The sequence below is a fragment of the Syngnathoides biaculeatus genome, chromosome 11, assembly GCF_019802595.1.
Source record: "Syngnathoides biaculeatus isolate LvHL_M chromosome 11, ASM1980259v1, whole genome shotgun sequence".
NCBI classification, from domain to species: domain Eukaryota; kingdom Metazoa; phylum Chordata; class Actinopteri; order Syngnathiformes; family Syngnathidae; genus Syngnathoides; species Syngnathoides biaculeatus.
The window spans coordinates 17,198,160-17,216,419 of record NC_084650.1 but is presented as its reverse complement, the minus strand read 5'-3'; the positions used below and the strand labels follow the sequence as shown (position 1 = coordinate 17,216,419).

The following is an 18,260-nucleotide window of genomic DNA, read 5'->3' as shown; positions in this document are numbered from 1 at the left end:
ATAAATTTTTGTATGTCCAAAATTGAGCTGCCTGCTTGCTCACTCAAACCCACTCCCAAGACCACATCACCCCAGTCCTTCAGAAACTTCACTGGGTCCCCATTCCACAACACATCCATTATAAAATTATTCTACTCACTCACAAAGCCCTCCATAAACAAGCCCCCCTCCAAACTTTCCGACCTCCACCCCACACCCCCTCCTGTAGCCTCCGCTGCTACGACGACAACCTTCTCTCTCCACCTCATAGAACTAAGTATGGAACTAGGGGGGAACATCTCTGCTGCCACTCTCTAGAATCCATCCATCCATTTTCTTAGCCGCTTAACCTCACGAGGGTTGCGGGGAGTGCCGGAGCCTATCCCGGCTGTAAACAGGCAGTGTACACCCGGAACTGATTGCTAACCAGTCGCAAGGCACATGGAGACAAACAGGCGCACTCACAATCACACCCAAATGCAATTCAGAGTGTCCAATGCATGTTGCACGTTTTTTGGGACGTGGGAGGAAACCGGAGTGCCTGGAGAAAAGCCACGCAGGCACGGGTAGAACATGCAAACTTCACACAGGCGGGGCCACTACTCTCAAAAATCTGCTCCCAAAACCCCTGCAAGACTTTTTTTTTTATTCCCAGTCTTTTCTTGTCTTTGTGTTATTTGTTTTTTTAAAATTATTTTCTATCCGAGAATGTTTTATTTCAGGGTGGCATCGTGGCGCAGCTGTAGAGCGTTGGCCTCACAGTTCTGAGGACCAAGGTTCAAATCGCAGCCCCGCCCGTGTGGAGTTGGCATTTTCTTCCCATGCCTGCGTGGGGTTTTCCTGGCACTCCGGTTTCCGCCCACATCCCAAAAACGTGCATTTTGGACATTGGACACTCTAAATTGCCCCTAGGTGTAATTGTGGTGTTGGCTGTCCCTATGTGCCCTGTGATTGGCTGGCAACCAGTTCAGGGTGCACCCTGCCTCCTGCCCGATGACAGCTGGGATAGGCTCCGGCAATCAGGCGACCCTTGTGAGGATAACCGGCTCAGAAAATGGATGGATGGATGGATGTTTTATTTGCAAAGGGTCTCTGACTGGCCTTTAAAAGTTATTTATGAAATAAACATTGTTCTTATTAAAAGAAAGTGAGATGCTGACTGTTACCAAATGAAAAATCTGAGACAGCTAGATTTTCACTTTCTTTTTAAAATATTTTTTTAACATCATTGAAAGAATTTGAATCCATCAGAGAAATTATATGACACCTCCCAGGCGAAGGTCATTATCGGGAGTCTCCTTAAAATATTTTAAACCAATTTATAAAACTGAAATGCCAAATATTTAACCATTCCAGCTTCTACTTTTCATTTTATGTTTCCAATCCCAGAAGGGAAATTCAATTGGATTTTTCAATGTGCATCATCAAATCAACGAAGATTTTTCTACACCAGCCACACCAAAATAAGAGCCCAAAAAGGAGTCTTGGGCTGGAAATTTCTGTGGAAAAGGCTGGATTAACAATAAAATAAAGATAAATAAAGAACTTATAAAAGAAAGCTTTACACCAAAGCAGTGTCCAATTTGGAGAGTTTTAAAAGTGCAAAGCATTTGCGTATTATATATTAGATAATTATTGTATTAATTTCTATGGTTTGTCACTTTGTCCCATGGTGCATGCTTTATTCAAATGTAATATCTGCAATCGGCAATATAAAGGTTATGTGGTGCCTTTGTGAACAATAGAGAATTAAGCAATTTTTTTATGGAGCAAATTAATGAGGACAGAGGGTAAAACGACAGCTAAACCAACTTCAACCTCATTTGGCCACTGGCTTATAAAACGGAGGCTAATGTATACATTGGGCGTGGAGGCGTCATGGATAAACGGGTTGAGTGATCGTCTCCCACACCAAAGATTCGAGTGTTGGGTCTCGTGACTATGCCAAAGTGTCCTTGAGCAAACCCCCAGTTGCTCCTGATGCTGCCTCATCAACAGGTGAATGAGGAGACTTGCGTTAAAGCGCTCAGAGAGAATTGGAGGCAGAAAACCACTTTGCAAGTAAAATCCCATTTAACGTACGGACAGGTGGCAATTATGCCTCTGGTCTCGAAACTGTGAAGGAATTGAGTCAGATTGTGGTACAGACATGCACAAAGGAGAAAAAAAAAATGGGAGGAGGACGACTAGATTACCCCAATAGGAATGGGCGGAACGAGGGCGCCACGATGGGAGGTGGAAGGGCTGAGACGATTGCGTCATTTTTCCTCTTAATTATTTAAAACATTTGCGTATTCTAATTTTAAACCCAGAAGGGAAGACTTTAACTAAATTTTGTGTTATGTTACCGGCATGAAAGAACGAGCCACAGTACAGGACCAAACTGAGTGAAGGAAATGTCAAAGGCTACTCTAAAACAATCAAATGATTCCATACTATAACGACTGCCTGTGATAAAAATAAACCAAAAATATGTGGAAATCGAAAGTAATTTATTAAAGACCCAATAAAGTGAATTCAGAGATATTGTATGATTCTTCATGATTGAAGATAATCGATTTCTGGTGGAAATAGCAGCACCACATGTCGCAGTTGATACTCCCAACATTATTGTCGCCCCCCCCACAAATAGAAAAAGTTCAGCACCTTCTTTCGCATCGGACGTTATCCGATTGCAACTTTAAAATTCGCTAGAAAGTTACGCCTTCCCCCTAAAAATGTATCTTCTCTTCATAGTCCAGTGGCGTGGCATATTCTGTTATTATTTGACAGCCAGCACGCGGACCGGGGCTTTGGGCTGCCGCGGCCCCCCCCCCCGTCACGGCGTGCAAAGCCCGTATACATTCCGGCTCCCAGAGGATTGAAGATGATTTATTTTGGCACCTCAAACATGCAGTTATTGACGGCATAAAAAAAAAAAAAAAAAAAAAAAAAGGTGCGAGACGAAGTAGCATTCATCTCTCTGGGACTTTTTCTTGAGAGTGGAGCAGGGAGTGGTGTCAGCGGAATCAGCGTACATGCACAGAGTCTGACAGCAAAAACAACAGCTTAATTTTTTTTTTAATTTCGAAGCCTCATTTTATATACCGTAATTTCCGGCCTATAAGCCGCGACTTTTTTCATACGCTTTCAACCCTGCGGCTAATGCGGCGATGTGGCTGATTTGTGCAAACGGCCTCAAGGGGGATACTCGAGCGGAAAAGGTAAGAGTGAGACCGGTGGAATATGTGTCGAGGAAATGACTTTTGCCGGTATGTTGTTTTTTTTTTTTTTGTTTTTTTTTTTAACGGCCCAATTCGCGCTGCTCTAGCGGTTAACGCCACGCTAGCGCCATATCTCCCTTTTCTTCCCCCATATTGTCTATGTGTCAGTCTCAAACTCAACGGTGTGTGCGTTAGCACAGATATTTCGCTTTTTGTGTACATGTGTCGCTAGCGGTTAGCGTGGTTAGGGCCACCCTAGCGGTTCTTGCCGCGCTAGCGGCTGCCGCCGGTTTACTGCCATATCTCAGCGATTTAGGTAGGTTTTGGGCTACCATGTTGCTACTGTGCAGCTGCCACGGCCGTATTTTTATTTTATTTTTTTACCAGCCCTGTTCATTCTACTGTGTTATTGCTATATTAAGCTAAGCTAATGTATTAAAACTTTGAAAACTCGTTCTGTGTCTTTCTTTGTAAATATCTCGTATTTCAATGTGGGTTTCAATATAGGCAGTTGCGGCTTTTACACAGGGGCGGCTCCTGTATGTACCAAATGGTATTTCTTTTACAAACGTACTGGTTGAGGCTTATAACCAGGTGCGCTCTATAGGCCGAAAATTATGGTACTTGATATTTTTCTGTAATCATTCAAACTTGACAGGGTTGTAAAGAGTCTTCTGTGTGGTGTGTCAAAATTCCCATTTCTCAGTTACTTTACAAGGACTTAAAAGATAAAAAGCTGGGTTTCCAAATCAACACTTCTGCGCACAAACTGATGATGCCTTCTCGGATGTCAGACATAACGTCTCCTGAGACCAACACAACAATCCGATTGCAATCGATTCAATGCCCTGGGAAAGTTAAATAAAACAGAAACATGAAAAGCAAGACTTTAAGGCCAAGAAAACATCCATCCATAATTTATCAAGCCACTGGTAGAAACCGATTATCAAGCACTAGTTTAACTCAGAGTTTGCCTTGACACAGCAACTCCAAGTGCCCAAATTTGATTGACAGTGTTCCCCTAATTCACTGCAGTTCATCGCTCCCAGCGTGTGATACCATCGATTTTAAAGGTCAAGTGTCGTCCCTATAAACATCCTAAAATAGATATTGAAATGAAAAATACAAATAACATTATTCACTTCAATGTCTGTACGAAAAAATAAATATGAGCGGAGAGCGCGTCATCCATGCGCAAAATTGCGGAAGTGTCATTCGACAACCAAGTGGTCACCATATTGGCTGCATCTATTGCCTGTGATGTCACCCCAGACATTCGCCATTGAAAATACGCTGTGCCACCTACTTATGGGAAACGAACACGCCCCTTCAGACACGGAAGCTCTTTTCGAAGAAGAGAACATCTCATAACAGAGTGAAGTGACTGGGGCAATATTACCCTATTGTTTCAAGCCATATTTAAATGATATCCGGATCACTTTTAACTAACAATAGACTCCCAGACAGTATGTATGAGCCCACCTACTATGGGATGTGGAAGCTCTTTTCAAAGAAGAGAAAATCTTACAACAGAGTGAAGTAACGGGGGTAATATTACCCTATTGTTTCAAGCCTTATTTAGATGATACGCGGATCACAAACCACCTCCCCGTCCGATCCATCTCCGCGTGGCGTACATGAGTTACCCCGGCCGAACCCGTGATCTGCGGATATGGCGCTGACGGGCACATCGAGACATTTAGCACCTCTGACTTACGGATGGAGATCTTTTGTTACGTTCTGATAGGATTACATCCTCCCCCCAAACTATTGTTTTTTTCAGCAGCTCTATACACACCTACCTGTCATGTGGAACCCACGAAGCTCTTGTCCTTTGCACCCGTGCAATTAATTTTTCACGACGAACCGGGTCTCTTGGAAACTTATGAAGGGTAAATCCATCCTCCCGAGTGCTCGAGCAATATCCAGCAATGCAATAAGCTGGCATTTTGGCTAACACGAAGGAACAAAGAGCTACCTTCCCGGAGGTAAAACTAATGGAAAAAAAAAAAATCAAGCCCGCTTGAGTGTACTATTTCCCTTGATGTCACTTCCTGCTTCTTCTCGAAAACAAATCCCTCGTGAGGATTTTCATGGCGGGAGTTACAAATAGCCATACACGTCAAAATCATGTTTTGTGGTGAAAAAAAAAAACGCATGGGTCAATACTGGCTGCTGTTTTTTTTTTTCCTCATTAACATACTAAAAATCATTTCACGACAGTTGCCCTTTAACCAATCAATTTTACAAATGAAATGTTGTTGTACCACAATGTGGCGCAGCACTGAGGTCTACTGAAAGAGGCCAATTAGTGAAATAATTTCCCATTTTAGAGTTGGTTGTTCCCACACAGCAACGTGAATACATTCCAGTCAAAAGTCTTCTATACTCTGTTTTGTACATGTTGTTGTGCTATGTGTGTTAAAGCAGCAGTTGTTTGAAGGTTTGTTGTAACAATATGGTAATTACCGTTAGCCCCTCTATGGCGTTTCACATATACTAGCATTAAGGTATTGGACTTAGATAAATCATGCTGCTTGGTTCAAACGTTCTGGTGTTTATATGCAAAAATGTTTCATTTTCTTGTTCTCTCTCACATTCCAGTAAACCTCAAATGCGTGCGACAACAAACAGCTTGAAGTAGAGAACTGCGCAGTTCAGAGAGTGAGAACAGGCTCTACTGAATACTTTTAAGTTTTGATAAGTATGAGTGTGTTTGAATGTTTGCATTTATTTATTTTCTTCCACGTACAGTGCATTTCAAGTGACAACATATCCAATTAGCTGACGGAATACACAAACCAACAAACGCGCAGATGCGCCCAAATTGCAAGTAAACAACTAAACAAGCGTGAACATCAGTGGCAACATGGAAGATTAAGCAACATTTACTTAGCCACGGCTGACACCCCCCCCCACATCGTTATGAATGAGGCTAACCTCCAAATTACTCCACTGTTAGTAATCCGCTATATGATGAATATCACGTGACCTAATCTGGTAAATGGAATAGTCGATTTCCTGTTTATGCAACACTAACAAACATGACAACTGAATGAACTTGATGATTTTTTCTTCTTTATGACTTGTGTCATTGGATAAAAAAAAATAACCACCACCCCCCCTTCACCATTCACCTGAACTAGGAAGAAGTGCTTAAACTGGCTTTGTCTAATGCGGAAGTAGGTTCCGGAAATACCATCTTACTCAGTTTACAGTATTTGAATGAGGGTCACTTCTCTTATGTACAATATTTAATTTCCATTTGGTGTTCATGATTCGTTATCCAATTTGGATACTAAAATGGCACAGATGGTGATTTTATTCCACTGAAGTCGTCGCCAGGAGTGTCCCAAGTCGAGTATTCACAACATTCGGTCCAGGATTTATTGAATTACAATCGGGCTGGCCACAGCCTCCTGTTAAAGATGCTAACACAATGATGACGGAAGCAAAACCGAACGAACGATCCACGAAATTAACGAATAAATCCACCTTGCGTGTTTCTACCTCCGTTCTTGTAGGTCACTCTATGTTCCTGTTTCTTCTGGAAATAAGTGTTCACCACTGCCAAATCCATCCTTTTTGCAAAGTCCACCACCATCTGAGGTTCTTGCTCGGTGTGAACAGGTTGGATAGGATTAGAAATGAGCTCATTAGAGGGACAGCCAAAGTTGGATGTTTTGGAGACAAGGTTCGAGAGAGCAGACTTAGATGGTTTGGACATGTTCAGAGGCGAGAGAGTGAGTATGTTGGTAGAAGGGTGTTGAGGAATACCAAAGAAAAGGTTGATGGATGTTATGAGAGAGGACATGAGGACGGTGGGTGTTGGAGAGGAAGATGCACGAGATATGCTTAGATGGAAAAACGTGACACGCTGTTGTGACCCCTAACGGGACAAGGCGAAAGAAAAGAAGATTTGGTGTTAATGGTATATGCCTTCACTGAAGTTCTGATTACCACCGGGTGTTTTTTTTTTTTCCATATTTTTGTGTTGTTTGAGCAGAGGTGGGTGTGTGTATACAAGTATGTCACTAATCAGTGATTTTGACGACTGCGAGCTGGAATTGTGATATGGTATATCTTATCTTTACGTTTCACACTGCACTCGTATTGGCAAACATCAGATACGTATCAAACTTGCAGCCACATTTAAAAGTGGTCTGATATCAATCTAAAGATATCTGATTCTGTGCACTCTTTTTTTTCCTATTTATCTTGGGATGACTCATATCCCAATCGTGCAAGGTGAAAGCAGAAAAAAAAAAAAAATATATATATACACACTGTGAAGAAAATAAGTATTTGAACACCCTGCTACGGTATATTGCAAGTTCTCCCACTTAGAAATCATGGAGGGGTCTGAAATTTCCATCGTAGGTGCTTGTCCACAGTGAGAGAGATAATCTAAAAAGAAAAATCCAGAAATAATGTATGATTTTTTTTAATGATTTATTTGTGTGATACTGCTGCAAATAAGTATTTGAACACCTGAGAAAACCAATGTTAATATTTGGTACAGTAGCCTTTGTTTGCAATTACAGAAGTCAAACGTTTCCTGTAGTCACCAGGTTTGCACACACTGCAGGACAGAACATTTATTTCCTTAAAATAAATATTTGAACACTTATTTTCTTCACTGTATATACTGTACACATGCAGTGCCAAGCCATCCAAGTCATTCATTCATAAACTCAAAACTACTTGATATTCTTCTCGATAAAAAGTCAAACTGATACAGCAATTTCCATGCCACAATGACATATGTGCCCATTTTGTATTTGCAGCTTGTGGTCGTAACGATTACCTCTAATGTGAAAGAATTCCATGTACTGACGACAAGATTACATAATCTAAATACAAAATGTACATAATTTTAATTTATTATATTAATGGGGAAAATGTGTCATTAAATTAGTTGCTTTTAGACATTTCTATTGTAATTTTTTGACAATAATTATTGCGGTACATTTGAAACTGCCCCACAAGCTCTGATTTAGCAATTTTTTTTTTTTTTTTATTTCGCCTTCTAAAGCTGACACTGGTGACTGGCTCTTTTTTGTTTTTTTTGGTGGGCGGGGGACTATTTTGCTACTCGACTCAGTATGGTACAGCAAGCAGTCAGTTAAACAAAAGCAACGTCTGCAGAACACAAGATTGTCTGTGTTGGATATACAAGACAGTTACTAAAAACAAAGGAACAACATTTAGGACAATGTAAAAAGTGTTTGCCGGCAGTGAAGGTGCTTTCAACGTCAATGTCGAACGGGAGGACACAGGCGCGGTGTTGGACAAGTTGCAAACCGCCTTTGGTGAATGTGTCCAATTTTTGAAGGGCTGAAAACCTTATAATTCAAAAAGGTACACTACTGATGATGTGTCCCAAAATTTAAGTCCTACCCTGTCCGAGATACAGCTCCGATGCCACTCTCAATGCGAAATTATCTTCATGTGATCACCGTGCAGTTGAAAAACAAATGAAGTTGTCCTTCGTTGAGTTAATCACTGGATTTGACAACGACACAAAATAACAATGCGCATTACGCCGAGAGGTGTTCCTAATATTTCCCCCCACTGCATTTGCATGCACAAGAGCGGCTCCCTTTTCGATATAATTCACTCCGGTGCAGTACCGCCACCCATCAGGGCCTCACTGATGAACATTAAGAAGAGTTACGACCTTTCCGACAGTGTCAATAAAAGCGGGAACATTATAAGATTCGTTAAGGCAGCGTTGACTGCAGAAGCGCTTAAAGCCACCACAAGTGTGTTTTAACCAGAGGGCAGAAATCGGATGTGATGGAAGCAGAGGTGCAACTCTTCATCACGGAATATTCAACAACATGTTTCATATTACATTTTTCCTTTTAAATGAGAAGTTACTTTGAAAATCGCAATTCACTCTATTGTCTGTAAGATAAATGCCAAATTCCCCCAAAATAAACTGGTCAACGCTGATTGGCACAAATTGTTCCTATTTTTGTTGTTTTCGCTCATCTGTCAGCAAAGTTATTTAACAAATAACATCAAAGACAGGACTGAGTGGTTTTACGCAGCCCACTCAAAGGGCATAACAAATTCTTCCAGTGATATCGTAAAAGAGCCCAAAAGGTACTAAATGCTTGATGTGGCTGTGCGGCAGGGATGATGTTTCACCAGAGACTTATTGCACATCAAAATAGTGAGCGCACAGTTCCGTTTGCCAAACTCAGATGTGGCTCCCTTTTCAAACAAATCAATCCGACGCAAGCACAACTGATTACCACCTGATCTGCTGAGATTTAGCAAATACGGCGGTATCTCAACTTACATGTTTTCCAAAAACGTATTACGTTTCAACACAGAAAAGCTGACTGCCCTCCTGGATGACACATTCGAAAGGGTTAAGAGTGATCCCACCAGTGGATGCAAGGAAAAGATCATACAATGCCTTCAGAAGCTTAACAAGGAGAAAAGAATTGCTGCCGCATGTACTACACAACCTGCATCCAAGAGAAGTGATAGCTTGCATTTATGAGCTTCCTAAAATCCAAAAGGAAGGAGCGCCTCTCGTCAGCAGCATCAACCCCATACCTACAGGCCATACTCTTACCATATACAGAACTACACAGATTTTACCAACAAGGTCCGGAACCTGTGGCTTGCAACACATGAAATCATTGGCCATTTATGTAGTCCTGGGGTCCAGGGGAGATGAAGACGATGATGATGATGAAGATGCTCCCAAACCGTTTTAAGGTTAATGTTATGTTGCTTCCGATATTTAAAATACAGAATTAGCTTTTTGTGCACTGTATTATCTGTGCTTTCATCCTGGATCAGGCTGTGCCAAGGTGGAATTTTAAAATTACACACCATCTCATCCTGCGCTTTCTATTATGGTTTGAGACCAGACCTTTCCCACTCGGAAAACAGAAAATCTCGTCCAGTGTAACCACTTTTTCTTTGATTATTCACATACTCCGACAGCCATTGCATTTTAAAACGACAGCATTTCTTTTTAAACATTCTCTATTAATAGCGAAACTAAACATAGGCAGCATGTCTAGCTTGTCTTTGCTCTACGTTGCCCAGACTGTGTTGCTAACTAAAGAAGCAGTGGTGAACGCTGTCATTATAAAACACATTGATGAGCTGCATAAGTACTGTAACATTTGTAATTATGAGTGTACGTCTTTAGGGGGGGGGGGGGGGGTGTAAGGTAGACTAGGAAAGAAAGTTCCGTGTGCTGCCTAAGAGAAACCAGTGGCTTGTTCTTTTCATTTTTTACAGTACGTATGTGAATTGTGCCATTGGATGTAACAACTAGTCATCCCTCACTCATTGAATCACATTGCAAAATACCACAAACTGAATAGCTGTTTGTTATACTTTCAATTTGCATTGGATTTTTTTTTTTTTTTTGTAGGCAAAGCAGAATATCTGCGAAGAGACTCCATCAGTGGCGCACAGTTGCACAATTTTGGCAAGCCGTCCCGCGATCGAGCAAGACTGCCTCGCGATCGACTGGTCAACCCATTGAGCACCCCTGATGTAGTCAGTCAACAGCTACAAAAACTCTCCAGTGTACAAGACGGAACCATCCTCAGTCGAGGGTAGGTAAGTGATCTACTTCTACTTTGAACTACATACTTCCAGTACAAAGAACAAGTGAAAGACAAACAGAACTCCTTTTAAGGAAGTAAGCCCATCCCTTGGTTCAAGTATGCTGAAGACGGGTGTGTTAAGGTCAAAGGATGCAAAGTAGATTTTTTCTACTCTGTAGGTGGAAATATGCATTTCACTTGCCAACACATCAAAGTACATGGGCATGTTCCTGTTTTTGGGTCTGCCGGATGTGGGTAGGAAAGGACAGAAGCTCCAATATTGAGATCGACACAAAACCTAACCAAACAGACCTTCTATTTGACTCTGGTTACGGAACAAATTGAACTCATTAGAGAAGGTGGCACTCTACGAATTTGTTTTGTGAACACGATCGTAATTCAATTGACTCATGTAGCATATCAATTTTCCCCACTGACAGGAACCAAAACATCAATCCCTACCCCTGAGAACAACACATTTGTGTTGCGTTTCTTGATCAATCCAAACAGCACTGTACTGAATAAAAACATACAGTTAAGCTATAAACTGCTTTTACAAAGCGTAAAATATATCGAAAGCAATACAGACAGGTGGTGTTTGTGTCTCCGGTGCAGAAACTGTGAGGGAATTGTTGTGTCAGATGGAGGCAGCCACTTGCACAAAGGAGATGTGCGACCAGAATAAAGATGGGAGTAGGGAGACCGGTAGGAGGGGAGAATGAGGTGGCACGGCGGCTCAAACAATTGTGTGATCTGCAAAAATGGGAAAGTGAAAGATCAGGTTGTACGGCAGATAATGAGGTGCATGCGGAAGGTCAAGTGAAGCCATTCTACTGTAGGCCTAATGCGAATCCTCTCTATATATATTGCGGTTCATCAATTGCGCCTTCACTATTTCACAGATTTTATTTTTTTTAAAGCAATTGTTTGTTTTCTACAGTATAGTGCGTTACTGTTCAGTGTGTGTTACAGTAGCACTTTATGAAGGTTTTTAATTCCTGTGATATTTACGCTCATTTCTGTTAACCCATCTATGGCGTTTCATACTACAAGGTGGCATTAAAGCTAGCGGACTTTGGTGAATATGGTTTGATACAACATTTCGGTGTTTATACATGGTAATTCTCTTGATTGTAATACTTCTCTGTGTGTTTAAGTAGCAATTTTTTGAAGACTTTTACTGTAACTATGCCGAATTTGCATTATTACTCTCACATTATATATAAGGATTAAGATAGCCTTTTTCATTAGGTGGTTTGATTGAGCATTTTGTTGTTTAAATGCAGAGTGTATGTTTGTGTGTCAGTTTTACAAAGAAAAAATATTCTCCCGGGAGTGATAAATAGCTTGAAGCAAGTGAGTCATCTTATCATTTTCTCAAAAACACCTTATGTGATAGTTTCCAGTTTCCTAACAACGAGAAAGAGAAATCAGGCCCTAAGGAATACTTATGTGTGTGTTAATGAGTAAATGTCTTTCAACCATGAAGGAAGGTGAAAACTACATTAAAAAAAAAAAAAAAAAAATCATATTGTCTCTCTCTTTTTGTAGTTTGCACGTGGATCTGGAACGTGTCCCGCACAGTGAATTCAGTTAGTGCAACACTGTTGATCACAAGAGGAGGGAAATGGTCACTTTACCTGTCCCAGGATGGGGCCCAGTGGGGGCCCAGGAGCCGCCTGTCCCGACCTCACGATAGCCCGGATCACACCGCTTGTGTCCAGCTTCTTCACGGCCTTGGCTGCCTTGGAGATCTTCGACATGTTTCCAGCTTTCCACCAAGCCCACAAAAGAATCCAGCCGCTGTGATTACGAGTCAAAGAAAAAGAAAAAGAAAACCAGCACAGAGAAATTAGCTTAGCTTCATAACAATAAGCGCACTTAACTGATTTACACACGGGGCTCATGGAAACATCAACTTAAAAAAAAAAGTCAATAGCAAAAGCCACAGGGGAAAAGCCGCCTTGCCATTCTGCTGCAGCAGGCGAGTAATTAAAAAAAGATCTTTGTCTTCGATCGGCACAGCGAGAGCTGGAAGAGGCCAGAGACCAGGAGGTGGCGAAGGTGTGGATGAGTAGCGAAGTGACATTTTCCACACGTTGGAGTCGAGACACAGGGTGGGATTAAACCTTTAAAGATTTCTTTGAAACCTGCGGGGTGCACGCCAAAAATGCCTCGTCGTTTTTTTTTAATAGACGTGTCACCGCTAAACACCAACAGCGGGGGGTCAACTGTCAAGGGTGTGGGAGGATAAAAAGGTACATTTACACTACAGTACAACCGCCAAATAAAAATGTGAACGTGATTATCGTTGTGTTTTGGAAGATTCATATCAACCCCCCTGAAAAACTGCAGCAAACATACTTGTTGGACCTGGTTTACATGTTTGCACAAGTCTTCCATCGACGATCATTTTTAGTGCTTTTAGACTGTGGATGGGGAATGGGGGGTGGGAGGGGTCCATAAAATAATACAACATACAGCATTGGGACATCAATCAAAAAAATGAGTACTAAATACTCAACCTCATACTAAATACTCATACTAAACCAGTTCCTTCTTCCCAACCAATTACTGGGTTGGCCATTGAGAATCAAGAACTGATTGGAACTGGGACTCACGTTACAGAACCATTCATGTAAGAGCCTAAATGTAATTTCTGTTCTGTCAGAATAATTTGTGGCTCGTTTCAGTGAAATAATTTCAGCTAAGTTTTAATTATGTAATGTCGCGCATTCACAAATTATTATATGAACGCTGTGGATGATGATTACATTGCATACTGTGATATTGAAAATGAGGATTTGAGGTTTGCTAAAATAATTGATACGTTGTGAGGACGTAATGAACCGGAAAAAGAACGGAGGTTAGACGGAAAAAGTGGAAATATGGACTGCTGGGTGAAATTTTTTTTGACCATCATCCGCAACCCTCATCACTTTCTTTGTATTTTTGTTCATTGACCTGGATTTCCTGTGCCCATGTGATGTGAAAACAATTTTATTTACTTTATTTTTAATAATATCACATTATATATATAATATATAAGTTTGAATTCGAGTAAACTGTTTTCTTTCACCAAACCAACTGCGTCGCGGATTACTTTTGTTTCCTATTTTTTGGTGAAAGTAAAAAAGGAATGATGCGTCAGGATTAGACCATTTAGAAAACTACAATTCAAATTAAAAAAAAATTCGGTTCCCAGATTAGATACTTAGTCCGCCGACTCTGAAGAAGAAGTTGCAAAAGCCAACAAAGAAGCAGGAAAAAAAGACCGAACAAGAACACGCACAAAAATGTGCTTGTGCTCAACAGCGGCAAACAAAAGTGTCTTAACTTGGTTAAAATTAATGACCAATAGCCTCAGTGCAACACTTGGAATAAGACAATGTTGTACAAAGGAGTTATTCAAAATGTATACAGCGTCTGGCGCACTCCGAGCACCGTCTTTACGGCTTTAGTAAAACTCTCACAACCTCTCACAGCTGGGTAGGTGAAACAATAAGATATGTCAATGAAAACAGTCAGGGAGCTAACAAGGGAAACGGTTGGTCGCCCTATAGGTCACTTGCACAACTTCAGAGCAAGTGCATTGTGGGTAAGAATTTTTTGTGTGTTGGCCATGTTGGGAGGTTGTAAACAGTTCTTAAAGTTTGTCTACATACCAGCATCGCGTTCATTGTATCTGCACTTTCTATGGCGTTTTCCAAGTATTTCGAGGATCTGTCGGCTGATCTGGAACCCTACTATAGACAGAAAATCAGTTTATGTGAGGATCTGGACCCGTATAGTCTATCGAAGGCTGATTTTGCGACTGAAAAATGTTGGGCGAGAGTGGAATACCCCGACATTGTGAACTACTTGGTGCTTACAACCAACAGCCTTACTAACCAACAGATAAAGGCCTACAAGTCCTTGGAGGCTTACAATTACTTTGTATGCGGGTGGATTCAGAGTGTCCTCTGCAAAACGTTGTCTGAAGAAAAGGTTTTAATTTTTGCCCGAGTAAGTAACCAGTCTGGGTGTTCAGGTGGGAACAGTGGAGCAGGCTGACCTACCAAAGAAAAAGTATATAAATATATATAATTGTATATATAGAATAGGGTTATATTCCAGATTCAGGCCTTGACTTAATTACATAACAAGTATATCTATTTACTTGGTCACATTTGCCATTTTACATTTTAAGGTACCGGTACCTAAAATATCCACCCTGGTAGGTAGTCCAACAGGGTGTATGACAGAAATACTAGCCTTAAGCCTAAATACCTAATTTATCATTTTGACGTTAGCTGAGTATACCAAACAAATGTCAAAATAACAACAACAAAAAAAAGGTATTTTATGGGCTGGCTCGGACAGTTTTGGTCAGACTATTTACGCATAGTAACCTGCACGGTGCATTTCACCAAAAGTCCATTGTTCTCAGTTCTACAAAACATGAATATTATGTGGGTAGGTGCTACATGCATACTCGTGTTGTTTTTAATGTATATACAGTATATTTCCTTCTTAAAAATAATTTGACATTTACAGACAGTAAACAGACAGCAAACGCACAACACACATTCATACGTTTGTATCCTAAACTGTAGATGAAAAGCCTGTCACTGGCGGCCGAGTTGGATGTACATGTACATGTAGACCTATCAAACACCGTTAGTCTTGTAATATAAAACACAGCAAACAACACATACATGTAAAAACAGCGGTAGGAGGATATGGTCAAAGTGCAATACTCGGCTTAAACTTACCATTTATAAAGTGATCGCTGCACACACGACTTGAAACTGTGGGACGAGTCAGATCTGCACGCGAGATATCATTGAGCCACTTCGCTTCCCGTTTCCTCGACATTTCTTCTGTTTGGGGTCCTTGGTGCGTAATTATTTATTGCGCTCCCGCGTTCACGAGCTGTCTCCCCGTTACTATGTGACTGTACAGATCCAGCAACGAAGTATTTGTAAGCGTCCAGACTTTTATACGCTTTCATACTTTTGCGTGTGAATCTCGATGACTTACTCATCAGATACATGTGTAGATCCAGTTGTCCTAGACAAGCGGAAGCGAATTAACAGTCCAATTTCTTAACGGCAAAAACCTCAACTTCAGTATTAAATAGGGGTCCTCTATGCCAAGTTTATCTCATTTTTTGTTTATTTTCACCTTCTAAATGTCTAACGGTATCGGACAAGACTCTGGGCGTCGTACAATAAGACGTATTTTCGTGTCGTCTCCAACCGACTTAGCATTGAACATTGCTTTGTCAGATCGGCAATATGGCGAGGTAAACAAAGGACACGAGATTTTATGACGTAGGTGGATGAGCTCTATTGCACTGTTTTGTTAGCACTTATTTTAGTCTTCAACATAAGACGATGACGAGAGGGGAAAAAAGCTTAACATTTCGGTAAAACTTAACGTTAGCATGATTACATCACAATAAATTAGGATAAAATGCCTCACAGTATTACAAAAACTAAGCATGTGCCTCATTAGTGGGGTAGGGAAAAAAACAATTATAACATTTGTTTCCATTAAATTTCATGCCATTCATTCAACTTGATTCTTGTAACATTTCCATTTTTTTATCCTGATAAAATACTGTATGCTTTTGTTCTTGTGCATAAGGTAACTTTAAACTCCGAGTGTAGGATAGGTGCAGAATGTCAGTGTTGTCATAAATGATGAACCTGTGGGGGGCTTTCCCCCCCCCCCCCATCACCATCTCACTTCAAAAAGCAAATTAGGAGTCAATTAGTTGAGTAGGGAGAAAAGCCTGAACCGGTGACCTTTCTCCGGGGAGGCTGAAAACATAAACGCAGGCTTGTAATCCTTTGATGGAATAAAAGTGATACTGGCACAGCTGCTCCCAAAAAAAAGGAGCTAGAAAGAGAAGAAAGGAAAAAGATCAATGACAGGAGCTCGGGGTAAAAATTGGAGTTTTAAGGTTGAGCCTTGCAATTCGGAGGGTTGTTGGCTATTCAATAAAAATAAGTACTTGGAGGGGAGAAACATTATAGTGATGCTTCATCATGGGCAACAGAGGGTATCAAATGAGATCAATAGAATAGACGCAACTAGCCAGATGAATTGGACCTCGTGCTATTATAGAGTCACTAAGTGAAGGCAAGAAAAAGTTGTAACTTTAAGTGAGCACTTGGAACACAATGAGGTGACGTTTGTAACGTGCGGCTGCATGGGCGCCATTTTGTCACTAAGCTACTTAAGGGAAGAAAAAGTGTGGCGCCCGGGGTTACATGGTCCACTGGAATGAAAAATAGAAAAAAAAACATGTTTTTAAGGAAACGTATAAGGGGTACTTTGACGTCAAAAACAATATTATACCACATTTGTTTTGTTTTTTTAAGTACTACAGAAGTATATTTAAACAATACAGCGACAGGATTGGAAAGTCCCTTTTTCGGCATAGTTGCAAGAAATGGCTACAAACTCGCACTCCTCTGGATATGTAATTACACATTTACACTCTTTACTTGCATATACTGGATATAAAAAACTGCATATACAAATAAATGTACAATAAAAAAAATGCAAAATGTTCAAGTGTTTAAAAAAAGCTCAGTTTTGTGTTCATACAATGAAGAAAATAAGTATTTGAACACCCTACTACATTTCAAGTTCTCCCACTTCGAAATCATGGTGGGCTCTAAAATTTTCATCGTAGGTGCATGTCCACTGTGAGAGAGATCATTTAAAGAAAAATCCATAAATCAATGTATGTTTTTTTTTAACAATTTATTTGTCTGATGCAGCTGCAAATAAGTACTGGAACACTTGAGAAAACCAATGTTAATATTTGGTACAGTCGCCTTTGTTTGCAATTACAGAGGTCGAACGTTTCCTGTAGTTGTTCACCAGGTTTGCACACACTGCAGGAGGGATTTTGGCCCACTCCTACACAAAAATCTTCCCTAGATCAGACAGGTTTCTGGGCCTGTTGCTGACAAACGCGGCGTTTCAGATCCCTCCAAAGATTTTCTATTGGGTTTAGGTCTCAAGGCTGGCTAGGCCACGCCAGAACCTTGATATGGTTCTTAGGGTGCCATTACTTGGTTTTCCTGGCTGTGTGCTTCAGGTCATTGTCATGTTGAAAGACGCAGCCAGGACCCATCTGCAATGCTCTGGTTCTGGTTCCCCAAAAATCTCACAATAAATAACCGCGGTCATCCTCTCCTTAATACAGTGCAGTCGTCCTGTCCCATGTGCAGAAAAACACCCCCCAAAGCATGGTACTACCACCCCCATGCTTCACAGTAGGGATGGTGTTCTTGGGATGGAACTCATCATTTGTCTTCCTCCAAACACGGTTAGTGGAATTATGACCAAAATGTTTTGCTCTCATCTGACCACAAAACTTTCTCCCGTGATTCCTCTGTATCATCCAAATGTTCATTGGCAAACTTAAGACAGGCCTTGACATGTACCGGTTTCAGCAGGGGAATCTTCCGTGCCACGCATGATTTCAAAC

General features: G+C 40.9%; 1 protein-coding gene across 3 annotated transcripts in view; it reads right to left on the bottom strand.

Moving 5' to 3' along the window:
* mrpl11 (mitochondrial ribosomal protein L11) overlaps positions 1–18,260 on the bottom strand; it is an 81,428-nt gene that overhangs the window by 47,814 nt on the left and 15,354 nt on the right. For all 3 annotated transcript variants that reach the window (XM_061834775.1, XM_061834776.1, XM_061834777.1), the window contains exon 2: positions 12,409–12,571. In XM_061834775.1, the coding sequence (XP_061690759.1) occupies positions 12,409–12,531 (123 nt within the window). In that variant the 5' untranslated portion in view covers positions 12,532–12,571. The remainder of the gene's footprint in view (positions 1–12,408; positions 12,572–18,260) is intronic.